At 46.3% G+C, this 27,147-nt stretch overlaps 1 protein-coding gene across 1 annotated transcript in view; it reads right to left on the bottom strand.

The window, feature by feature from the left end:
• LOC147692349 (solute carrier family 22 member 6-A-like) overlaps positions 1–27,147 on the bottom strand; it is a 1,393,226-nt gene that overhangs the window by 349,686 nt on the left and 1,016,393 nt on the right. The window contains exon 8 of the mRNA XM_086938578.1: positions 11,742–11,850. Within this exon, the coding sequence (XP_086794704.1) occupies positions 11,742–11,850 (109 nt within the window). The remainder of the gene's footprint in view (positions 1–11,741; positions 11,851–27,147) is intronic.

Raw genomic sequence — 27,147 nt, forward strand, 5'->3', positions numbered from 1 at the left:
CTACGGTGGAACCCTTCATCTGCTGGCAGATGTCGCACTTTAAGACATAATCTTTGGTCTGCTTTCTTAACCCTGGCTGCCAATAGCGTTGTTTAGTAAAGAAACAGTTGCAGTAACTCCTGTGTGTGCAGAACCCAGACCCTCGTGTGCAGCTAGTGTTAACCATAATCTGCGATCCATGTCTGGTATTACTCTATCTCCCACTTCTAGAATTTGAGCAAATGGACATTATTTGCATCTAACTTGTGTATCCAACTTGTGGAGCAGGGCCAGTCCAGCACTTGATGGGACAGGGGCAGTCCAGTACTAGGAGCATGGCCAGTCCAGCGCTTGATGGAGCAGGGCCAGTTCAGAACTTGACAGAGTATGGCCGATCCAGCACTTGATGGAGTGGGGCCAGAAAGTATAAACAAGCATTTGCAAAACAATAGCTCTCGCATTTACGGGAGTTTAAGCTATTTGTATTGTAAATGACAATGCCTATTATTTATGCTTTTTAAAACATAAATTTAAGACATTTTCATTTACAATGCCAATAGCTTAATCTCACACAAATGTGAGACCTATTGCATTGCAACTGCTTGTTACTTGTTATACTTGTTATGCTGTTTTGTAACGCGCTCAATTACTGCCGGAGTATCCTGGCGCGAAGATGAAGAAACAGATTAAACAGCCAACACTACAAAAAAAGAGAAAGCTAGAAGCCAGCCGAAACAGATGGGTTTTCAGCGCTTTTTTAAAAGAGCCAAAATTCAAGGTAGCTCGCAGGAATAGAGGAAGCTCATTCCAGGCCGAAGCGGCCTTCAACGCCACTGATTGCCCTCCCAGCCGGGTACGCCGGAAGCGAGGAACCTGCAGCAGATGTTGAGCGGCAAAGCACAGGGATCGATTGGGAGAGTAGCGACTAAATCGTTTCAACAAGTAGGCGGGTCCTTGCCCATTGATAGCTTTATGAGCCAGTGTCCACATTTTAAAAATAATCCTTTGAGGAACTGGCAACCAGTGCAGACTCTGCAGGTGATTCCTTACACTAACCCGGCTGGAAATATTACCCAGCAGTCTGGCAGTCGCGTTTTGGATCACCTGGAGATGCCTTACCATGTAAGCCGGGGAGCCACTCAGCAGAGCGTTGGCATAGTCGAGGCGTGAGAGAATTAAAGCGCTCACTACTGACTCTCTTGCTGAGGCAGGAAGATAAGGGAAAACTTCAGAAGCGCCTTAAGAGTCCCAAAGCAGCCTCCGGTCAGCTTCTTGATATGCCCCTCAAACTGGAGGTCTTCCCCAAACCAGACCCCCAAGTTCTTAGCGAGGACATTAACTGAACAGGGCATCAGGAAACCAACCGGACAAAGTGATTCTCTGAAGTTAGGGGGGAATTGACCGTAGAGAAGAATTTCCGTCTTATACTCATTTCACTTCAGTTGTGCGGAAGCTAACCAATTAAAAACTGAGGATAGACAGGTCTGAATCCGCTCTGTATCTAAGACAGCGCTGGGCCAGGTAAACAGCAGCTGCGTGTCATCGGCATAGGCAATAATTTTGGCCCCCAGTTGTTCGGCTAGCTCTATTAGGGGGGTCAAATAAACATTAAAAAGTAGAGAGCTCAAAGTGGAGCCCTGAGGGACCCCAGTCGTGAGAGGCTTAGCCAAGGATGAAAAAGGAGGGAGCCAGACCTGCTGGGATCTAGACGAGAGAAAGGAGCTCAGCCAATCCAGGGCAAGGCCGGAGACCCCAATATCAGCAAGCCGAGCGAGAAGGCGTTGGTGAGGCACCGTGTCGAACGCGGCAGAGAGGTCCAATAAAATTAGAGCTGCTCTGCCGCCACAGTCCAGACACTCCCTAACCGCTTCAGAGATCTCCACCAGTGCAGACTCCGTGCTGTGAGCAGCACGGAACCCTGATTGAGCCGGGTGAAGAGCCCCAGATGATTCCACAAACTCGTTAAGCTGCCAAAAAGCCAATTTTTCGCCAATTTTTGCCATAGCCGGGAGCAGAGAAATTGGCCGGTAGTTGGCCAGCACAGCAGGGTCAGCTCCAGTCTTTTTCAGCAAGGGCAGGAGCTTAGCCTGTTTCCACTCAGCAGGCACTATGGCTGATTTAAATGAAAGGCCGACGATATGCATCACTTCCTGCACCACCACTTCAACTACACATGCCAACACCCTCGCCGGACACGGATCAGATGGAGATCCTGATTTCAAGGATTTAATCACGGCCAGCGTGTCAGTAGCTGTGGGAGGAACGAGCTCCACCATCCTGGAAGATTAACACCCTAAAGGAGGGGAGAGGTGGGGAATGCCATCCGAGAAGTTGATGGAGCTAAAACTGGACTGAATAGCAGCTATTTTTTGCTCAAAAAAACACGGACAAGCTCTCACACCATGCCCCTGAAGCTGGAACCATCCGCTGCTCAGCACAGGGGGAAAGAAAGCTATTAAAAATCGCAAAGATCTCGCGACTGCTATTGTTAGCCCTTTCAATCCGGTTGGCAAAATATTCACCCTTAGCTGTTTTAATGCTGGCATAGTATTTTCTCTGCTCCCCCCGTAAAGCAGCCTTAGCTAGGGGGCAATAGGATTGGCGCCAGGCCCGTTCTTGCTTTTTACAGGCCAGCTTATGAATGCGCAGCTGAGGGGAGAACCAAGGTTTAGAAGGGGTGGAGCGAACTCTACCACTGCTCCCCCCTTTAGATGAAGCATTCACCCCCGCTACCACCCATTCTCTAAAGTTCAACACCGCTTTGGCCAGATCAGTGCCTAACATGGGCCTACACTCATTCAGGGTGGCACCCAAAGTCTCTATGTTAATTTTCTTGGCACAGACGGTTTTGGCCCCCCTATTGGTAGTTTTATGAGCTGAGCACGCAAATCTGATCAGCTGATGATCCGACCACGTCAAAGCTTGAGGGGCTTCCACCTGGAGGGGAAAGTTTGAACAAATGACATCCAAAGTGTGACCCCCGAGTGCGTAGGTAAAGAGACCCATTGGGCGAGATGTGCCAGGTCGAAGAAATCACACAGAGCTTTACATTCCGGGAGCTCCGCTACCTCAGCATGAATATTAAAATCACCCAGCAATAAGAAATGCGGGAATCTCAAAGCTCGAGGTACCATAGACTCAAGCAGTGCTGCCAGAAACGATCCTGCCGGTCCTGGAGGTTGATAGATTAACGTACTCCCCAAAGTGAGATGAGGAGATAGGACCAGGGAAAAGTTCATCACTTCCCCAACTCCTAGTTCCTCCGAGGGCTCAACTTGAAGGGTCCAAGAGTCTTTCAGGATGATTGCCTGGCCCCCCCCTCTTCCCAGACCTCTATCTCTCCTATATATTTTGTAACCTCGGGGGACAGCTAACTCTACATCTGGAGCACTGGCGTTATTAAGCCAGGTTTCGGTCACAAACAGAATGTCGAGAAAGCCGTCAGCGAGGAGCTCAAATATATCCGCAGCGTGCTTGCTCAGTGAACGAGCATTAACCAAAGCCGCCGAGATTGAGTGGAAAGCCTTCGCAGGAAGAGATTGGTCGATCAATGTTTTAACACAGCAGAAGCCACAGGTCGAGCAGGGGTTAAACATAATAGAGTCTCCCTCCCCTCCTGTACCAGGTCAGCTCGCGGAGCGCAGAGAGCACAGCTGCTCGCGAGTATAGGAGATAGCAGTAATATAGACGGGTTGAGACAGTGGGGCAGCGTGTCCTGCGTCCACCACGGCCGAGGCGCGAACGGGAGCAGACGGGCTGACCTTAGGCTTACCTTCAGCGCGCCTAAGTCGCGCCCGCCACGCGTGACCGCTGCGCGGTCTTGACTATGCTGCCTATGCGTGGCCACTTTGAATGATACTATCTTGGTCCCCTGTGCACAAATGTGAAAAGGGTTTTCTCTACTCTTCTCATGGGGCTGGACTCCAGACACTTGAGCCCCCATCCAATAGTTTCTTGTCTCACTGAATTTCTTGATCTTTGGTATTTGCCCACCCTGCACAGTTGTGCTTTCCTTTCCTCGACAGAATGCCCCTGCATGACATATCAGCGGCATTCTTTTCCACAGTGATTTTAGCCACTTCCCACAAGGCATATTAACTTTTCCTGGGGGCTAGCATCCAAGTCTCTTGCACAGCTCTATATTCAGCAGGCAGCACGATTAATTACTCAGCAAGGCAGGCCTCTCCTCTGGAAGATGCAGTAAAAAAACGTTCTCCTTAAGGCAGTGATGTAGCAAGAGTGCCAGCCAAGGCCCCTAATGCAAGCAAGTAAAATGAGCCATTTCCCCTGCTTTGAAAGTAAACAAGTGCTTTAATTTGGGTGTAATATGCCCTCACTTTCCTAGGCCCTGATGCAACTGCACCTGCTGTATTGCTGACAGCAACACTCTTATCAACAGGTCTCTTTGCAGGGGTCTTGCCTGGGGTGTGCCCACCTGTACGTAAGTGAGCAATCAGAGATACTTGCTCTGGTGCTTAAGTAAGTCCTATCCATCAGTGGTCCCTGAGAATATTGGCACAGTGACACAGGTTCATAACCAGTTCTCTTTACAATTGTTGTGCAGTTATGTTGTTTGGTTTAAAGCAGCAATATATATTCCAACTGGCTGACTGGACCCAAGCAGTGCCTGAAATTGTGTGCATCACTTCCGGTCTTCTCAAGCCACAGTCTTTGTACTCTCGTGTCAACAGATAGGAGGGGTGGGACTGGAGGGTCCCGTAGGGAAACACGAAACAGAGAAACAATATAGGAAGAGGCGTCATCACTTAGCTACATCTCAACCGGCTGAGGATTGTCCCTCTGTGGTAAGAATGGAGATAGAAAAGAGTAAGGACTTTCCCTTCAAGGGACAGCAAGCCTCCTGTTCTCCTACATCCTACAGTCAGATCCACTACAACGAATCTTAGGAGTGCTTGTAATGTACATGGCTATGTGGCAGCATCTCTGCAACCTCCATCGTATGTACCACTGAAGCACAGGAGACCCATAACGGATTTCTGCCACCACACACTAGAGTGCTACATTTATACTCCATGCTCACCATACTCCACACTCATGCATGTCCACTGCAAACTATTACCCTAGATGTCCAGAGACAGAGGCAGACATTACACATTACAGTTTATACTCCAACTTAAACAGAGCTTTCTTTGTGCAAGACACCATTTGGGAGGCTCACCACAGGGCAGAGGTGAAGAATGTTCTAGACCTCAGAAATGAAAAATCATGGAGTTTACACAGCTTAAAACCAATTTTTCTAACACACCTTTTGATAATCAAATGTTTTCTGAAAGTCCTTTAACGCATTCTCCAATGTTTATCAGTGCTGACCAGCTAAACCTGATCTGCAGTTACTCGACAGGTGCACCCAAAGGTTCACGAAGGGCCTCCTTTTACCCATTCAGAATATTGTGGTGATGATGAAGGTTTCTTTAGACACTGATTGACTACTTCAGCCGCTGTCATCAAACCCAAAAGACTTTGAGCATGATATAGTCTATTGTGTTATTGTGCACAGTTCTCTTCAGCAGATGTCAAATCAGTTGTGAAACCTAATAACTTCTGCAGAATCTGAAAGGGCTATTTTACTCATGAAATCCTGCACCCATGGAGGCTGGTTTGGAAAAGTCTGAACCTATGGATGTGGGTCGGGTCAGGACGTCTGAAGGCTGCTGACCCTAAGATGTGGACACCAATACGAACTGGTGCTTAACACACATGTCTTCAAACAGAAAGCTGTTTTGATAAAACATTACAAAATCCTGCAGTACAACTACATGCCATTCTATAATTTAAAAAGATGAAATTGGCTAATGATTGCAAACTAATCAAAATGAAGACATGCACATCATCGTGATCATAGGTTTTTATAATAGACACTATGGGCCCGATGTAGGTAAAAGGGATTTTCCGATTTCAAAATACCGAGGCGGGCCGAATCGGTATTCTGAAATCGGAAAACGAGATGTAGGAAATAAACAGCGAAATAATACCGAATCGGTCGGCATCGGTAATGTGAATCGCAACGTACCGAATCGGCACGGGCCGAATCGGAAAGTACCGAATCGGCTACCACCGAATCGGAAATAGCCGATTCGGCTACCACCGAATCGGAAATAGCCGAATCGGTAAAATCCGAATCGGCAATTACCGAATCGGAGGTTTGAAAACACACCCATGGGCAAAAAGCCCATAGGAATGCATTGAACAAACCGAATCGGTAAAATCCGATTCGGTAAAATCCGATTCGGTAAAATCCGATTCGGTAAAATCCGATTCGGTAAAATCCGATTCAGCCAATGAGGTGGATCCCCCCTCCCCCACCCAAACAGGGAGTGGCAACCCTGGCAGGTGCAGCTAATTAAGAACTTTCTGGAGAGCCAGCCTGAGCTGAACACTCACAGTGAGCAGAAGTGGGAGCAGGAGGCAGAGAACTGTTGAGAGCAAGATGGCAAACCCCAGTGAGAGCCAGAAGGCCAGCCAGAAGAGAAAGCCAAAGTTCAGCAGCATGGAGCTGCAGGTGTTGGTGGAGGAGGTGGTGAGGGTGCACAGGCAGCTATTCGGGAAGCTGTCCCTCACTGTGCCGGACAGCACTAAGAGGAGGCTCTGGAGCGAGATCGCAGAAAGGGTCAACGCTGTAGGAGTCACCCCCAGGTCCCTTGAGGAGCTGAAAAAACGCTTCTACGATATCCGCAGCCTGACCAAACGGAAGATGGCTGAGATCCAGAGGTAAGCTGGAGGGACAGGTGGAGGCAGGAACCCGGCGCCACCCCTCACAGAGCTGGAGGAACTGGTGTCCAGCACCATCGAGAGGGAGAGCGTGACCGGAATCGGGACCCTGGACAGCTCAGCCAGAGCTACAGCTACAGGTAAGAAGCATGCGCATCATGACACACCCTACCAGACACCTCCCCATTAGACACAATGCACAGCCAAAGCCCAGCCCAGTACTGTAACCAACATACAAGAGACAAGCATCATGGTATATGTAGTCAGCAGAAGTTAGCAAAATATGGCAGTGCAGAGACACAAGATAGGAAACAGTGGAACACATTCTAAGGAGATGCAAGGACATGTGCAATGCTTTAATTGTACTGACTGTAATACATCGGCACTCAATTTACAAATGCTTCTTTGTACCTAGGGGCACCATCAGGCGGAGAACCACAGACAACAGAGGCAGCAGCACCAACTACCAGTGCAGTCGCAGGGCCCAGCACGAGTCAGGCTGCAGAGGAGGAGGAGGACAACACCATAGGGCTGGGTATTGAGGGAGACCTGGCAATTGAGTATGACTTACTTCATTCCCCACAAATGCCGAGCACACCCCCCTTGCTGTTCTCCCCAGAGAACTCCCCAACAAGGGACCACCATGCACCTACACCACCTCCTGGCACGATTATGGCAGTGGCTCCAGTAAACCCTATCCTGGGAGCAGGGGCTCAGGCCCCGGCCACCACCACACCCACACCAGTGGCACCCCAGCCCACTCAGCAGGGTGGCAGCAGCAGTACCCGGCGGCGTGCCATTCCCAGCACTGCAGCGCCGGCACCGGAGGGCAGTGTCTTCCTGGGCCTTGAAGGGAACATGGTGAAAATCCAAAGGCAGCAGGCGAAGTCCATCATGGCCTGCCAGCGCCAGCTCCGCCAGCATAACCTGCAGATGGGCGAGATGGTGACAGGTTTCAAGGCCTTTGTAGATTCCAACAAGGAGGTAGCAGCAGGTCTTGGCAGGCTGACCACTGCCATTACCCAGTTATGCGGCAGGCTAGAGGAGCATGAGCTCTCGCGCAGGCGGGATGCCCGCGTGCAAAACCGCTCCATCAGCCGCCTTGCTGCTGCAACGGCGCAACTTTGTCAGCGCGGTGCCAATATGGAGTCAAGTCTAACCCAGAATACCGCCGAGATAACCAGGGGAATGGCCCGCATCACTACAGCAATGGAGGCTATGATTATCTCAAACACTGCCGCCAATCCTGCCCTGGACCTGGGGGATGCTGGGGACAGCAGCTGCCGCAGCAGCCCGGCCAGCGCTGCGTCAGATCCGCGCAGGAGCACCAGACGCTCCGCAGATGCCGCAGGACATTCTGAAGGGGGTGAGGGACACCCCAGTGGGGCTGCCAAGCGCTCCAGGAAGTAGGCTTGCAAGGGCGGGTGAGGCAACCTGGACCTTAGACTTTTGTTTACTTAGCTATTACACTTTTTTTTTGTTGCACATCAGTGCAGTAACGGTGTTGCAACAGTATTAAAATTTGCTTTTCACCACAACCATTTACCTGTCTGTGCATCTGTACTCACTCAGAAATAGTTTTCTGTGATCTCCTCACGTCTGTATCTGCCATCACTTGGCGTACACACCCCAGCTGGCTGTGTTAGTGGCACAGCTTCGTCGTCGTCATGGTCCTCGTAGTCAGACAACTCCACCTCAGTGCCCTTCTTCACCGCAAGGTTGTGTAACATTGCACAGACAGCTATGATCTTGCAGCAGGTGATGGGGGTATACTGCCTTGCACCTCCACTCTTGTGCAGGCATCTGAATCTACTTTTCCAGATGCCAAAGGTCCGTTCGACGACATTCCTTGTGCGTATGTGGGCCCGGTTATACCTCCTTTGGCTGGGTGTGGAGGGGTTGAGGTAGGGGGTGAGTATGAAAGAGCGGAGGGCATATGCACTGTCGCCTGGAAGGAAAAGGGGTAACATTACACACATGCATACATGTATTACACCTAGCTACTTTGTGTTATGGGGGTCTGATGATGTGTCTCACCTAGGAGGTATCCTTCACCGAATTCGCCAGCCATCAGCCGTGCATAGATGCCACTCTGTTGAAAAATGTAGGAGTCGTGGGTACTCCCTGGGAATTTTGCTACCAGGTCTGTGATGGTGCACTTCGCATTGCAGATCACCTGCACGTTGATGGTGTGCGTAGACTTCCGATTGCGGTAGATGTATTCTGTGTCAGCTGGGGGGCAAATCGGAATGTGCGTGCCATCTATGCAGCCAATGATTTGGGGAAATTGTGCCATCTGGTAGAAGTCAGCTTTAGTTTGTAGCAGTTCTGCGTGGGTTGCAGGGAAAGAGATGTATTGGTCCATCCTGTGTATCATGGCGTCAAGGAATGTGTGGAAGAACCTTGACAGGCTGCTCTGGGTCACCCCTCCTACCGCTGCAACTCCACTTTGATAGCTGCCAGACGCAAGCAGGTGTAGGCTGCATAGCACCTGGACGTGTGCTGGGATGGCGTGTGCCCTTGGGGTGGGGTGGTCCAACAATGGTTTGAGGTCCCTGATGAGCTCAAGAATGGTGTCAGAGTCCAGCCTGTATCTCTGTAGGATCTCTGCCTCTGTGAGCATGAACAGGGTAATCCTCTGTCTGTAGACCTGTTCATCTCTTTGCCATTGCCTCTGTCCTTCCTGCTGTAGCCGTAGCCGCCTCGCAATGACATAAAAAGCTGCCATCCTGCAAGTTGCAATGCATTTTGGGGCTGTTTTTATGGGTTGGACTTGGTTACCACCTGACTGTAATCCGTGGTAAATACCGAATGAATACTACCGATTTTGAGCCGAAATCGGTGTTTCGGTGCTTCCCTACATCTCCCCATCTGTCCGATTCGGGGACTTTCCCGATCGGTGATTCTACCGAATCGGTAGGTTCTCCGATTCGGCTTATGTCCGATTCGGTGTCTCTACCGATTCGGTACATGGACCGAATCGGCTTATTTCCGAATCGGTGTCACTACCGATTCGGTACAAGGACCGATTCGGATTTTTTCCGAATCGGTGTCACTACCGATTCGGTACATGGACCGATTCGGATTTTTTCCGAATCGGTGTCACTACCGATTCGGTACATGGACCGATTCGGATATTTTCCGATTCGGTGTCACTACCGAATCGGTACATGGACCGAATCGGATAATTTCCGATTCGGTGTCACTACCGAATCGGTAAATGGACCGATTCGGTATTTTCATCCGATTCGGTGTGTTACCGAATCATTACATATCCGATTTTCGGGATGTACGTATCTGATTATTTTCCATTCGGTACTCATTCCGATTCGGTTTTAGGTCCGATTTAGACTTTTTTTTTTCCCCTGCATCTCGATGGCAGTATACCGATCGGTAAGGGCCCAAAATCGGTATTTTCGGCCGTTACCGATCGGTAACGCCCTACCTACATCGGGCCCCTAATCTACAGTATGCAAATCTCTTGAGCAGTCATATGACCCAACTGAGATAGCTTAAGGCTACACCTGACCTGAGCCAGATAGCCATGACCCCATCAAGGCTCTTGGAGAGTGGGGTAGTGAGGAAGGTATATACAGCTGCTGGTTGTGTGCTTCTGACGCTGGTCTATGTGGGTGCATTCAACGATGTCATATGTTGCCTTAGATGAACACATGGGTTAAAGCATAAGCCAGACAAAAGTGTTGAGGTTCTCTGTTTTAGAACCATGGAGTTCTACAAATGACAACACAAATAAAATAAAGAAAACAGACTCATTAATGAGTAAATGATAGAAATGAGAGGCATGCATATTGTAGTTTTCCAATGGCACTCTATACGGTCTGAGGCAGTGGTTATCGGTTGACACCAGATGGACAGAAGGCTTTAGGGGCTGCACACTACATGCCTCCTCCAGAATTGATATTGGCATGCCGGAGACAGCCTTTAGAATTGGGGCCCAGTATTCCAGATGTAACCTTACCAGTGATATGCACATTGCACAATCTTTATAAAGCCTCTCTTTTGGCTGCTTCCTCTCTGAACGCCTAATTTTAGCAAAAAGGGGTGACCCTGTGTCCCTCAGAACCTGGGTATATGCGATTCACAAACAAGATGGTTCTTTTGGGTAGAAAAAACAATTCCTTTGGAAGAAGCTGAAAACAGCTCCTAAATGTATAACAAGCAAAACACTCTCTGATATGCAAAGTTTTTATATGTATTAAAAACGACAACAGAAACAGTATATAGGAATTACTTCATTCCACTATATTACTGGAAAACACTTTCAATTCGTGATTGGTGACAGAAGTGATTTAGGGTGACAAGTGCAATATATAGTGACACTTATATACACAACAAATTATTTACAATATAAACACAAGGGAAAAGGACCGGGGGAGGGTGGGAAACGAGGTATTTTCCATCGTTTTTTAAGGCCAGTCTTTTATAAGTAAAAATTCCAAGGAAAACCAATAGGTTAATGTCCAGGTTCCTGGAGTTTAGCTTGGCCAAGGTAAGCGCGTCGACGTTTCGACCCTGGTTGCGCCCCAGTTGGTGGTCGCGACGGGTCTTTATCAAGACAAAGGGGAAGGGAAAGGTCAGGAGCAGATTTATTCCAGGCGGTCGCCAGTTGGTCGACCCTTGAACTGGTGTCCGGCGCGGTATTAATCCGCGATATTATTCAGCCTTCTGCACAACCAGGCCGTTCGTAGGAGAAACGCCAGCATTCGGTTTCACTATACAAAAGCCAAACAATTGCCATTTTCAGGGGTACAATTTAGCGGACTCCAAGATGGCTGCTGTTCTATGAAGCATTGTAAAGATTGTATCCTCTGGTCTGTCTCCTGCTACCAAGGGTGAGAGCCTGGGCTCAATTTGGAGGTGTATGGTGGGTGGAGCTGGCAGCACCTTTACCCCAATTGGATCGCTGCTGGATTGAAATCAGCTGATTGACCTGCCACATCTGCCAGTTCTGGAACAAGTTTTGCTCTGATCCTATTCAGACCTTTGGAGATAGACAGACTTGCAGAACATACCTGAGCGTTGTAGGATAGAGTTCAGCCGTGTATAAATATGCACAGACAATTGAGGTGCCCAGGAGCCCCTTTCCAAGTGCTGTCAGCGAGATCTGAACCATCGCCATCTCTGCAAGGGATAGAAAAAGAGATTAAATGTGATAAAGTGTCACCGAGCGAGCGCATGTGTGAGGTTTCAAAGTAAGGTTCAAGGGTTCTCTTCCTGGACGTAATTGCCCTAAATCCAGTGTTGGGAGACTATTCTTGAGGTATTGAACCTTTTGTACCTCAATTTGTAAGTATTTAAGGGGATGTGAATACCTCCTCCTCAATTTCACAATGTACCTTCTTTAACAGATATAGGGGCATATTAGCAAGGGCATTATAGCTGCTTTAGCAGGACTTTTTCCCGCTAAAGCGGCGATCATTTTATCGCCCTATTAGCAGGCTGTCGCCAACAACAGTTAGTGACAGCTTTTAGACGATAGCGACCGGTTTGCGGCCCGCTTTGCATGTCAGCAATATTTATCGCTAATGACATGCAAAGTGGGCGTACCCAACTGCTTTCAGTCGCTAACACAGCTATCGCCTATTAGCAAGACAGGCATAGCAATAGAAAAATTTGCGCTAAGCTCGAATATCGCCAAAACCTAACGCCTGCTCTGACCACTTCTTATCCTGTATATCCAATGGGAGGTGGATATTCAGGTAAAGTCCCTATTAGCATTAATGCCTGAATATCGCTAGATTTCCAGCGATATTCACGCACTGAGCCGCTATCGCCAGGTATTTTACCGCTTTTGAGATAAACGTTGCTAATAGCACTTTATCTCAGCGATAATATCCGGCGATGCGCGGCAATAAAAAAAATGCTCTAAGCTCATTTAGCGATAAATATCGCTATTTGTTGCTAATATGCCCCATAGATCTTAGTTCCAGGCGGCAACATCAAATATATTCATTTATTTATTTATTTATTATATTTTTGTGGGTCCATTATTTATTGCAAAGTGAGGTACAATAAAAGATCTTATACAGCCAAAACGTGTTTTTCCCTACAAAGTCAATCAGACCAGGGCTTTCTCAAGGCTTATATAGAAAGTACATCAAGATATTCAGATGCTACTCATAGGTAAATCAATCTTGTGGCTCCGAAATCGTTCTGCATTTGCAATTTTACTGAGGTTGGTAACTCATCATCATTTACAAATCAGTCCACGAATGGTGTATTTTTTTTTTGTACCTCACTTTGCAATGAGTAATGGACCCACAAAAATATAATAAATAAATAAATATATTTAAAATTACCACCTGGAACTGGAACTGCCATTTTTTATATAAGATTTATATGTAGTTTTCACCAGGAGAGAAAGCTGGCATCCTCATATTTTGCAGGAAAATGTCAGTAATTGGACTTTCATGAAGCTTTGGATTTTACACTTTACATGATGGATTAACTTGTGGGTTGGGCGTCTCTTGATTTAATGACCAAAGCCTGCTCTTACCTACGGTAAGGACCTCTAAAGAACCCTTGTTCAGCCATTCGATTCTGAGAATATTTGGCATCTTTAATTCATATAGCATATCATGTTTTTGATGTTGTTATAGAACTTATTGATCCCGTGTGCATCCCTATGGACATTTTCTGAGCAATGAGAAGAGGTGTTCACAGCTCTCAATTTGCGACCTTTGATGATAAGAGCCACAGTTAGGATTGAACAATTGTTCTTTCAGTTGCCTGAATATTACAAAGATATTCTTATTTTTCTTATTAAGTCACTCCCTACTGTCCTCACATTTTGGTGATTGGTTGCACTCTTGATTTGGTCACCTTTTTCTGACTTTTTCAGAATCTTTTGTTTTTGGACTTTTTGGAGGAACCCTAAAGAGGTGCTGTCACGTCGTGACTTGAATGTTGACAGACAAATGATTATCTTTAAAGGAGCTTTATTCCTTGCTTCTTTCTTCGTACCTGTCCCTACTCTATCTGTCCCTTTCCTGTGTCCGCTCCTCCTCTTGCCCCCCTAGCTCCTCCCACTCCCAACTACTAGACTGTAGCACAACATTACATCTCCCCCCTTGTTAACGAAAAGAACTTAGCGTCCAACATATTTAGAGTTCATCGATCAGCCACACGGGTCCGCGGGCTGTTCGTTTGAGCTATGGAGACACATCTCAGCCGGTGGTGTGTGACTTTCTGTCGCCTTGACAAGAGCACCCTTTATTACAAGAGCGCATATTTGCACTTGCACGAAGTCTCGGGTGATGTGCGTATGTTCAGATTCCTGGTGGTTTTCACTCAACTTCGGGGTGATCCACTCACCTTCAGTGTCTGAGGTGTCTGTGAAAGACTCAGCGTGATATCGGCAGCTTGTCCTCCTTTGTGACTCTTGTTCAAGTGACACTCGATCTCTTTTCTGAGGGGATGCTGTTCTGGTTCTCTTCCGAAAACCCGCATGCACTTTTACTTCCTTTTGTTTTGTCCGGTTGGAGGCAACACTGTCCTCCTGTTCAAAGTCCTGGATACCAGACGGTAGTGTAATATCTGACGAGGTCGTCTTGGTATGGCTTGGAGACTGATTTGCTGCCTCTGGTTGCCTCACCCACTCCCGCTCGCGCCTGGAACAGGTGAACCCTGGGACCGGCTGGGTATCTGTGTGTTTCGTTCTCATCCGATGATGACCTGTCTCTATTGACACGTCTGGTTTCCCTTGCAGATCGACTGGTTGGCCCGTCTCCATCGGGGTGCTAATGGTCACTATGTCAGTTTTCCTTTTATAGGACCTTCGAGTCAACCTCGCTGCCCCTATCCGGGGTGATAGTGTAGCATTTGTGTCTTGATGCACCTGTGGCTGACATGACAGGTTGTCTGGTGGAGTGATTGAGTGTGCATTGACATGGGTGTGAGACGTGTCGCTCTTGACGGGAAGAATGTCCCTTGGTTCTCTGGTGTGTTCGTGTGATTGACGCCGTGGCCGTTGTTGGGACCACAATTCTGTTGACTCGAAGGATCGGACTGACATGTTTTCTGAATCAGAGGAGTTCTCTGTCAATTCTCTTTGAGAACGTTCCTTTGAGAATGTCCTAACGAGTGGACTTCGGCACTGGGTAGTCCGTGACAAGTTGCTTTGCACGCCAGAGTTGTCTTTGAGTTGCTTCTCCGGGTATCTTTCTCGAGGTGTCTTCATTGTCAGATCACTGGAAAGGTTGTTCGATAACCACGTACTCACGTCTTGAGTTTGGTCCCAAGGTATTTTATTTCTGTCTCTCTCGCATGATGATAATGACCTCCTCTCCGTTTCTTCATTATTTTGAGTGTCATGCATGCGTTTGTCTTCTCCCTTTCGTTGTCTGGATGAATCAGTCCATCTTATGCGGTTCACTTCCACTTCACACTGGTGTGGTGTACTGACATCAGTGTTTCCGGTGTGGCGTGTTCTCCTGTTTGACGTCTCCTCGGACTCGTCTATCAGACAGTGAGATGCTTGTGTGTGGTCGTGTACCGATTTCAAGTGTTGACTTGATTGGTTCAGTCTTCTATGTTTTGTCTTTCTTGCGTGTTTGTTGGACAGACTGTCATCTGGTCCATTGGTGCGATCTGACCCACTTAACACTTCATCTGCTTCAGACCCGTTTGCACCATCTGTTGACTGACTCCTTGAGGTTGAATAACTCCTTAAGGTTGTATCAGTGCCGCTATCGCAATCTCGGCTCATCCTGGTCTTTCGTGCTGTTGACTCGGAGTATTTCATGACGCTTTGTCTCTTCTTGTGTCTTGGCTCTGATCTGCCTTCACCCTCCCTTTTTCTGGTTTTGTTTGATATATCTCTTACTTCGACCCTCACTCCAACCTCAGCCCCTCTGATGATTCTCCTTAGCGACCACTGCCCCTGAAGAATCTTGCGCTTTGTGTCTGCATTTGAGCAGCCTTCGATTATCCGAAGCCGAACGGCTTCTTCATTTGTAAAGGTGTTGAAGTAGCAGTCGGGTACCAATCTTTGCAACCGGGCAATGAATTTTGTCAGTGACTCTCCTGGTTCCTGCCGTGCTGTGGTGAAGGCGATGCGAGCATGATCCACGTCTACTGGTGCATGGAAATGGGTACGTAGTTTCTTTTGGAGTCTCTCATAGGTCTCTGTATCCTTTTCAGGGAATGTTCTGACTAAACGTCGGCCCTCATGACCTATCAGCTGGAGAAGTAGTGTCAGACATTTTCTATCTCTTCGTTCACCGATCGCATCGAGGAAATCGTCCAATGATTCCAGCCACTGGTTCCATTTGGGGCCCAAACTCTGACTGTCAGTCTGGGTCACCGGGGGCGGTACTTCAATGCAGGGATTGGACCGATGTGTTGCTGTAACCACCGCCATGAGGGAGGAAAGTTTCCGTCTGCTACCGTCGCAGGATTGTTCACTCTGCTTCCCGTCTTATTTGCCGACCTTCTTCTGCTGTGATCCGGTGTCTGATCGTTTCCTTTGAGTCTGGTGAGGTTCTCCACGCCTGGGTGACTACTGTATTCTGTCCACCTTTAGTATGGTTGTCTCAGTGAGTCAAGCTTGGATTTCCCGACCATGTGTGACTCAGCAAATCCCCACTTTCTTTTGAGTTGCCTGCTAGCTGCAGGTGATTTGGGGCTCTTCCACGATGATACGCGACACCAGTGACATTTCGTTCTTGTTTTTCTTTTGGCCTGGTACAGGTTATCCAGTGGTTTCAATGATGAGAGAATGCTTCCTTGATGTTCGTTTACTCATGTTTCTGGATTAGCTCTTCTTACTGTTGATCATTTATCTTCGCGTGATGCTGACAGTTTACTTTGGTGCTGGAAGTTTACTTTGAAACCTGCCTTTAGCTCGCGTTTGTTACCTTCGGGATCTGCATTTGCTTGGTGCATTCAGGATTTGCACTTGCTTGTGCTCGCTGACTTCGGAACTTTTATTCGTCCGTGCGTGGTATGCTCGGGTTTGTATTGGCTTGTGCTTCTGGTGTTTTAGATTGCTCGGACTTGCGTATACTTGAGGCGTACGTTTGCTTGTGCTTGTTACGCAGTAAATCTTGCTTTTCGCCAGTGCTTGTTGCTAACGGTCACTCTTGTTCTTTCCACTTTCGTTGCTAACAGCTACTTCTGTTCATTCCTTTTTTTTCTTTTGTCACCTGTATTAATGCGTGTTTGTGTTCACCGTTTACTTTGCTTGTCTCTGGCATTTGCTGATGCTCATTTCATCGGGCTGATGCGTGCTCCTTTATTCCTTTTGCCACGGCTTGTTCGCTTGCGTGCATCAATGTTTGCTCCTTCACGTTTGCCAGTATCTGTTCATTTATATTTGCCAGTGCTTGTTTCTCTAACTTGCCAAGGCTGGTCCCTTTATTGTTCACTCGCAGGTATCAATGCTCGTTTCATTTCTGTTACCAATGCTTGTTTTATTACCCGTACTAATGCTGGTTTCATTAGTGTTTCCAGCATCTGCGTGTGCTTGTCTTCATATTGCACTTCTTGCATTTACTCGTGCTTATTTACTTGTTTAGCTTCTCGCATTGGCTCGTGCTTGTTTTCTTATTCTATCCCTTGCATTTGCATGTGCTTATCTATCTTGCATTTACCAATGCTTGTTTTGTTACAGTTGTCAGTGCTTGTTCTCTGTGATTACCCAATGCTTGTTTTATTGTCTTTGTCAATGCTCATTTCCCAAATTCTGCTGGCCTGACTTAAAGATGGCCGCTTGGGCATTTAACAGGGGTGTCTCTACAGGCTGCCTGACTCTAATATGGCCGCCGGTCATTGAAGTCTCGGTTCACACGAGACTTCCTCACAGTCCATTCACCCGGATCAATTCAAGCAGGACTCACCGGCATCTGGTCTCGGGGGCAGCACTTTCCAGGTCTACACACCTTTTCCCCATCTGCCACGTTCAGGTAAGGTTGGGGTGAGCTCCCACCTTGCTTTTCTGGGTCCCGCGCTCCCTCGGCGACACCTTGCCAAATCTCACGCATCGGGGGTGAGATCCCGATGTCGTGAAGCGTTCGCACTCAGTCTTTCGGGCGCGTGATAGCTCTGGTCAGTGGGGCCTTCCTGGGGGCACCAAACAACATCAGGGGGCACTCTTTCGTGGCTTGTGGGGCAGGCAGAGTCGGGGTGGGCTCCCGACCTCTGCTCTTTTCATTGCATGCCGACTTGCACGCATCAGGCGTGAGTCGCGTTTTGGCACGATCAGGCGCTTCACTTCTCAAGCGCCCCGGCGCTTGTTGCTTCGACTCCTCTTGGGCTCCACGCAGTCTCCTGACTGGGGGGTGGGGTCACCTGCTGCTGGCCTCTCGATTCAGGCGGCAGCCTCACTCTTTGCAGCAGCACTTCTCTTTTCTGCTGCTGCTTGGGACAGGACGCTCCTGCAGGGTTCAGTGGGTGGTGGACACACCAATCCCACCCTCGTCGCCAGTTGTCACGTCGTGACTTGAATGATGACAGACAAATGATTATCTTTAAAGGAGCTTTATTCCTTGCTTCTTTCTTCGTACCTGTCCCTACTCTATCTGTCCCTTTCCTGTGTCCGCTCCTCCTCTTCCTCTGGCCCCCCTAGCTCCGCCCACTCCCAACTACTAGACTGTAGCACAACATTACAGGTGCCTTAACAGCTTTAATCTCTTTACTCTAGGTTGTAACCGTATTCCCCAATTCTCCTACTCCCATATTTCTAACTACTTTGATGGTTGGTGATACTTCTTAGTTTGTGTGAATAAACAAACCAGAGGCGTCAGTATGGGGGCAAAAATGGCCCCATCGATAGCCAATATCTACATGGCAAAATTGGAATCCCAACATATACACAATGAGACAGCACCATTCTATGAGTCTGTTTCCCATTTGTACCGGTTTATTGATGATATATTTTTCATCTGGACCAATGGGGAACAGACTCTACAAGAATTTTTAGAATGGATAAATTTAGCAGATAGTAATCTTCGCTTCACTGCACACATTGATGCAACCAAGGTGGAGTTTCTTGATATATATATCAAAAATGAATCCAACAAATTGGAGGTTGACTTACATACTAAGTCAACAGCAAGAAACACGCTACTCCATTTTAAAAGCTACCACCCGAGAAACCAGAAAGATGGTATACCCTTTTCAAAGTTTCTTAGAGTGCGAAGAAACTGCACAAATATTAAAGACTATGATGTTCAGTCTTAACAAATGAAACAGAAATTTCTTGCACGTGGGTACCCGCATCGACTAGTACGTGAAGCATATAAATGAGCCTGATACTTTGATCGAGACGCCTTACTCAACTCTAATAAACAACAAAAAGAACAAAAATTAGTCTGTATTACAAAACACTCTCCCTTAAATGCCACAGTCAGACAGATCATCAATTCGAATTGGCACCTGTTGAATGTGGAACCAACACAACCTAAATTACCAAAACCCATGTTTGCGCATCGACGCAACAAAAACCTTAAAGATCTAGTGGTGAGATCACGCTTCAATGGAACTAACAACAAAATTGCCTATGTATAGAAATCATTCAATGGTGAAAACACCATCAGAGGTACCTCTAGATGTGGAACATGTCAATCATGTGATGGCATTATATCAGGTGAGACATTCATATTTAACCAAGTGAAATACAAGCCAAGGAGCTATGGACTTGCAATACGAGCAATATCATCTACCTCCTATTATGCCCTTGTAATTTAGGTTATGTCGGAGAAACCTCAAGAACAATGAAACTCCGTCTTACAGAACACAGGTCTGCGATCAAAACATGTAAACTGACAGCACCTCTGGCGTCCCATTTTTCTGAATTTCACCACTCCCTGTCACAGATTCGATGGCGGATTCTAGAAAAGATCCACATATCCAACAATAATGGTGGAGATAAAATAAGGAAAAAAAGAGAGCTCTACTGGATCTTTTCTTTGAACACGTTTACCCATGGTTTAAATAATGACTTACCATGGATAAATGCGATACTGTAAGTAATATAGCATATAACCGTATTATTAACAATTTCTGTAAAGAACCTTGGGTTTCCTACAGCAATTAATATACCTTAGAAAATAAACGTTCTTGAAATAGTTAATATAAACATACTTTCCATGAAACCATTTCTATGGAACTTTTCTTGCTAGTCCTGGGAACACCGATACCATAAACATGGAGGTGTGCCCCTTTAAGATGCACGTGATATTAGGCTAACCAATCAACTGAGTTATTATATAAACCAATGAGAACTCAGTTGTCAAACTCTTTGCTGAAACACCAGGTACCTCCAGGATCTTATCACAACCGGTCGGCCTAAATCTGCTCAAATTCAGGTAAGCCAAAACCCTCTCGAGAACGCTCTATGCGTCTGTTAAACTTTGTACAGGTTACCCGTAATATAATGCGAGCTGCGCTCCTGTCTTCCTTTAGATTAAAGACGCTGGGAACCTTTTGCAGCCGGTTCGTTTATATCTGCATAAATACAGGTAAAAATATAGTCCCTTGAAGTACGCTGCATGCGCTTATTACATTTTAAATAGGGTGCCCATAACGTAACGCAATGCGCGCTGCGCTTCTTTTACCTTTTAGATAAAAGACCGCCAAATCTGGGACGTCCGATTGAACCAGTGTTACACGGCGCCCTACAGAAATCACAACAATAGATGATTTTAAATTTTGTAAGAAGTCCATTGCTCCTTAGTACGTTAGGAAGAGGGTATGCAAAAACTAGATAATCACATAATGCTAGCTGTACTCCCGTTGCAGATGGAAAAATAAACTGTTTACTCCACGAAAGATACTGGGATCAACACTGCACGTCGCCTTTTGATTTAAGCACTAGGGAAACAGGGTAAACGGAGTGTCATGCGCCATAAATCAAGCATTGTGTGCGTAGCATCTGTCATTTATGTAATATTAGGTATGCTCCTTCTCTTTAAATTTGATAAAGGAATAACCTATTTCATCGTATACTATTAGATAAAGATCACCTGGCACCGCAGACCAATTCTAGTAGAGCATATATTTAAACAGTGTAAGCAGCATAGTGCTCGATTGCAACGGAAGGTGGTTTTATTGCTAATGGATGGATTATTATCTATTTACAGAGAAATTAACTTTCTGCCTCCACCACTATATCCACATACCCTACTTTATGCGATTATTTGATGTCAGCCGCACAATTTGACCACCATATAGGTAAGCTTAAACTGACGTAAACCGGATGTAATGTTTGTAACAACTGGCTTTAGACAGGTCCACGATAGGTAAATGAGTACCCCCTATATCCTGACAGGATGTTAATATAAACTTAGATAGAAAATTAAATAGCAATATAATCTTAGAACATCATATTGAACAGACTTAAAACCATGACAGGGTGATAAGATAGATGTGAATAATGTATTTCATAGTGAAGTGATAAGTGTGATTCATCATAAATAGTTAAAAACTTTTTCGCCATATCCAATATCAACTGATAAACATACTGAAAATCTCTTCTTTTCATTCTTTTTTCCCTCTTATACTTTTCAGTTCTTGCCCCTATCGTTAGGTTGCTCAAATGTATATAAAACTTTTTATAATGAGGGAAATGTTACATTGAAAGAAACTGTCAAATTGAATAAAGTAGGCTTTGAAGTGTGTTATTAGTATGTACATATATGTATGTAGATATGATAGAGATGCATGTATGTATAAAAATTGGGTTTTTATGAAGAATTCAGAAATTAGTGTATGTTCGTGAGCGGTATCATCAGTACATGTTAACCACGAGTATCTAACACATGACATTGCAGTTTAAATACAAACTGTTTTTGCACTGTAAATACAAATTTGTAAAAATATCTTTTTAAAAATATTTTTTACAGAATTACGATGGTACAGTCCTGAGGAAGACACATCTCAGTGTCGAAACGCGTAGACAGGAAACCATCTATCAGTTTTTATATTTAATAATTGTTGAATGTATGAAATGTTGCATATGCTACAATGCTGAAATATTTTATCATTTGTCTATAATCATGTATCAATTTTATCAATTAGTATGTTGTGTATAAGGAATTAAACTGTATCTTATGTGTAAAAACAGTTGTTGATCATTATTATTCTTGTTTGGCAAATGCCATTGCTCATGTGTTAGTGGTTATTAGATATTTGCCTGGGTGTTTTATTCACACAAATTTCTTGCCCTGACCCAGGAAATTGATCCTTATCAGGGGTCCTTGTTGTTTTACATATTGGTGATACTTCTTAACCAGTGCTATAAGAGAATCTTTCCATCTTAAGTAGCAGACAGCATAAAATCGCTAGTAGAGACATGTGACATATAAAATCTCTCATATTTATGGAGACAAACTATGATTCTTCTTTGCAAATTTATGTGGTGACATGACTTAAGCATGCATTAGCGCCCCTCTACCAAACAAATAAATATATTCCTTCTTGTGTTCACAGATACCCCTGCTCCCATATTTTACTATTACTGTACAATTTAAACACCGGTCCTGATGAAGTGGTGAAAAGAATCTGTGTACCACCGAAACGTACGTCGGCCATTTTCCCTTGGGAATCCGCCCAGTGAGACATATAGGAAAAGAAACAGTTGTGATGTTTGCATACAATAACGAAATGATAAAGTGATTTTCATACACTGCTGTCATTTATGAAATGCTTCTATGCTATAGATGAAATGATATTTTTTTTAAGTTCTCTTTCTTTTTTCACTCTTGGATCCCCATTGTGTTGCCTAAATTGTATTTTTATTTCACACTATGTATGACAGGTGAATGAGTGGTATGGTATGCAGTGAGTATGTTGTGGTTTATGTATGAGTGTGCTGGGGTACATTAATTATATTTAATTGATTTGTCTTAGATTCCAATTTTGTATAGTTATGCCAAAAATGTATTGAATTTACTACATTATATAATTTTGTGATTTGTGAATTTAATACGGTCTCAAATGAATACTTGTGTTCTTTTTGAAAATGAAAAATAACAAATAAAAAATACAAAATAATGTCTATCTAATCACCATTGTCATTTTTATATGATTTCACTATAGAAAGGAAAAGCTTCCTCCTTGTGGGGCGCACATAAGTCATAGGCTATTCTTAAAAGTAATACAGGTCAGCCAGAGGTCTTCTTATAGTTTTTGCCTGTTTCTTCACCCTCCTCTTGGACCTGAAATTAAAACTAGGGGGTACCTTCTTTGTCTTTATTGATTATTACTCGGGTATTACCGCAGGTGTTCTAGTTTAACTGGGTTGAGGCTTTATTTAACCCTTCTTTCCCCTTTGCATAATTGAGGTTTTATGTGCATGTGTCGCTCATCACATTCTTTTTTAATAATAGTGTTTCAATAAGCATCTGCTATATATACATTTGGCCTATCTGGCTTTGGTGCTTGCAGTGTTCTCTATTTAATAATCTGTCACACTTAATATCTTGTTCATTTCAATATAGGCTTCTATGCCAACTTTGTCACTCAGCTGTGCTCTTTTTTTTGTTTACATTTCTTTTATTGGGAGTTTTTGGATTTCGTGGTACATTGGCATACAGTTTGCTTTGATGCATGAAAAACAACATTAAACAGGTTGTTGTCAGCCCATATCAACATTTGCCACATATCCATCCTACCTTATAACCCAGAGCTCTAGTACAAGATGGCATAATTACATGGATACTGCATCTCCAGCGGACTAGTGTGTGTACAACTGGGCTGACCAATGTCCAGTGTCTACATGTGTGGGTTTCTGCAAGGATACAAGAGAAGCTCTAGTCCCCTACGCTATCCCTGCGCACTACTGCATTATATGCCCCTGCCTGAGTTCCCACTCCTCATGAGCCCCTGCATGGGGTGATAGGGGGGTAAACATATAACAATTAACCAGGGGGAAGAAAGGGGGTGAAAAGGGGGTTAAGGGGGTCTGCGCTTTGTGTTGTGGAACTCTTCTATCGCTTAGTTGGTTGCATTACGAATGTAGGGTGTCTGTGACTTCAGTTGATCAGGGTGTGTATCGTCCTAGGGACTCTGCCTCTCCTATGCTGGGTCTGGGCGCCAGTCTAGGGAGATCATAGTATATGGTCGGTCCACCTCCCCCTCCGGCTATGACGTGTCGGTATTGCCTTGTGCCAATGGGGACAGGGGTGGGGTAAGGGATTGGGACTGAGTAGCTCCGGGGGAGCCATCCTGGGTAGTTTCCTGCGCGAATTGGAACCTGAGTTGTGCCCATTCCATGGAGATGGGATGTTTACGGATCCCCTTCACTTCCTCCTCCCTTATCGTTTCTTCTTCCGCCGCCCCCCATTTTTTAACAGCGCCTATCCAGGCAGCTTCCGGGGGGCCTGTCAGAGCCCTCCAGTGCATTGCTATGCCCCGCTTCGCTAGGAGAATGACCAGGGACACGATTCTGCACTGCACCTTTTCTGTCTTTTGCCTGCGAAAGACCCGCAGGGCACATGCCTCCCTTGTGTCAATATTTGTGAGATGAACCGTCACTTCCAGTAACTGATGGACCCGACCCCAGAAAGATTGGAATACGGGACAGTCCCAAAACATGTGTTTGAAGTTTGCCTCGAGCGTGTAACATCTGGGGCAGGCAAATTGTGTATCTGGGAAAAAACAGTGAAGTCGATGCGGCGTTAAGTATGCACGATGTAAAATATTGAATTGAAGGCTTTTGAAGCGTGCATTTCTTGAAACCTTTTTGGGGTATTCTAAAGCCTTTTCCCATTCCTTGTCATGAAGTACTCATCCTATCTCATCTTCCCATTTCTGATGCAGGCTTTGTAATGGGGTTGTAATCAGTTCCCTGATCGCCTTGTAATGCCACGTAACCAAGTGTCTACCCACCCCATACGTAGGATCGTATGCAAAACAGGGTGCGTCAGCGGTTCTCCCTCCGTGAGGTCCCAACACTGGCGGACGCTGTCTACTAATTGCCTATGTACCAGGAATTGTCCCGGAGGGAGATCATAATGGTCCATCATTTGGGCATATGTTTTCAGTTGCCCGTCTTCAAACAGGGGCACCATCTCCATCACCTCGCACTCCGTCCACATCCGGAGAGCTCCTGTGGTATAATAGTGTTACTGGAGCAAGAAACCGAATAATGGGAGCAGCGGAGAATAGAGGGGATAACCCTTTGGCATATGGTGTATGCGCATCATGCATTTGCAGGTGATCAATACTTGTAGGGGGTGTGTACGCAAAGGCTTAGTACCTGGCATCAACAGGATTTGGATAGCCGGGAGTGGTACTCAACCCTCATTAGTGTATGTTTCCTCCACATGCCGGTCAGCTGTCCAATGTGACAACCATTGAAGCTGAGCTGCCAGGAAATAGGCCTCAAAGGAGGGGGCCCCAAGCCCCCTTGTGTGGTGGGTAGGTAGAGGGTTTGAAGGGCTACTCTGTGCCTGCGGCCACCCCATATCAAAGTTGTGAGTAATGTTTCCAATTCTCGAAGGAAGGAGCGAGGTGGTATCACTGGGAAATTAGCAAAGGAATATAACAGTCTGGGGACCATAATCATCTTAGCTAGGGCTAGCCGTCCTATGGGGGCCAGGGGTAAGGTCTTCCAAAAGGAAACTGCAGCTCGTAAACCAGCTAATGTCTTGCTGTAGGTCCCCTCGTATAGGTCCTTGGCCGAATGGTATAATCTCACCCCCAGGTATTGAGGCGCCACTTTACTCCACCCGATTGTGTGGGGTCCTATAGTTATTGCTGCCGGGGCGAAGTGAGGGCTAAGGGAAAGACAGTTGATTTTCCCCAGATGACTCTAAGTCCTGAGACTTCTGCAAAGCTTTGTAATATTGCCCAGATATGCGTTAGATCACTAGTGATATCCTTCACATATATCAGGAGATCATCGGCATATCACGATACACTGTGTACCTTGTCCACAATTGGAATGCCCCAGGCCTCCCACCCTGCCTCACCCTAACAGCCAAGGGTTCCACTGCCAGGGCGAAGAGGAGGGGGGACAGGTGGCAACCCTGTTTCATTCCTCGCTCCACCCATAACGGATTTGAGAAGTACCTACCCACTCTTACCCTGGTGGTAAGGCCCCTATAGAGGAGTTGTGTGTACCCCAGCAGAGTCTGGCCAGCCTGCACTTTGTAGAGAACCACAAAGAGATATGGCCATGGTAGTGTATCAAAGGCCTTTTCAAGGTCCAATATTAGGCAGGCTGCTTGTGGGAAGTGTTCCCATGCTCCATCATGTATATGAAAGAGTCTACGTATATTTTGCAACACAATGCGCCTAGGGAGAAAACCATTCTGGTTTGGGTGAACTAGTTGAGGCAGGACCTGAGTATATCGATCTGCCAATATCTTCCCCAGGATCTTACAATCCGCGTCGAGTAGCGTTATGGGCCTATATGAGGCTGGGAGAATGGGATCCCTATGTGGTTTAAGAAAGGTTACCAGAGTAGATTCCCTGAGTGATCTAGGGAGCTCCCCTCTCTGTAGTGCATCCTCAAACATGGCGACCAGTCAGGGGGTCAGTTGTCCCGAGAAAGTGGTATAATATTCGAGGGGAAAGCTGTCTATTCCCAGCACCTTACATCATGCCAGGGCCCGGATCGCGTGAGTGACGTCTGGGGGTTTAATCTTTGCTTCCAACGCCTTCCCTTCCTCTTGCGGAATTTCGGTCAGAGGCAGGGAGTGAAAAAACGGGTCTAACACCAGTTGTGAGACCGGCGGTGGGGGGCGATATATTCCCACATAATAGTCGCGAAAAATGCCCAGGATATGTGTTTGTGACTGCTTAAGGGCCACCGTCGCGTCCACCAGTGCAGTGACGGGTTTCATATCCATGTCTTGCTTCGCAAGCCAGGCTAAAAGTCTATCCGCCCTGTTACCTTCCCGATGCACTGGGGAAGCATATGCTCTGAAATTATACTTGCGAAGGCCTCTCTCCGTTTCCGCATATGTCGTTTTTGCTGCCGCCACCTGTTCGGGGGTTGCATCACCTCAATCCATGCTCTTTGTTAGGTCTGCCAGTTGTGTTTCCGTGACTTGTAATGCCTGTTCTAGCACCTTCCTCACTCCTACTATGTGTTGGATGCAGGGTCCCCTTGCTTCGACTTTAAACGCATTCCATTCCACCAATCGTGTTGATGCTGTGCCTGCGTTCAGTGTGAAGTGTTCCTGAATATGGTCGCCGTGTGTTCTACAGAAAGCCTGATCCGCGAGGCATTCGCAAGGCAACTTCCACATAGGTATCGGGGGTGCGGCACTCTCCATCTAAGGGGTATGGTGTGTGCGTCAGGGTCCGACAGGACTCTACCTATGTAGTCAGTATGTTGTATCTGGGGGAGAAACATTGCAGAGCATAGGAATCTGTCCAGTCTCACTCTAAGATTGTGGGGTGCGGAGAAGAAGGAGTATACTTTGACATTCGGGTTTTTTCCCCCGCCATATATCAAACAGTGCCCAA

This window comes from Lissotriton vulgaris, chromosome 9 (assembly GCF_964263255.1).
Source record: "Lissotriton vulgaris chromosome 9, aLisVul1.2, whole genome shotgun sequence".
NCBI classification, from domain to species: Eukaryota; Metazoa; Chordata; class Amphibia; order Caudata; family Salamandridae; genus Lissotriton; species Lissotriton vulgaris.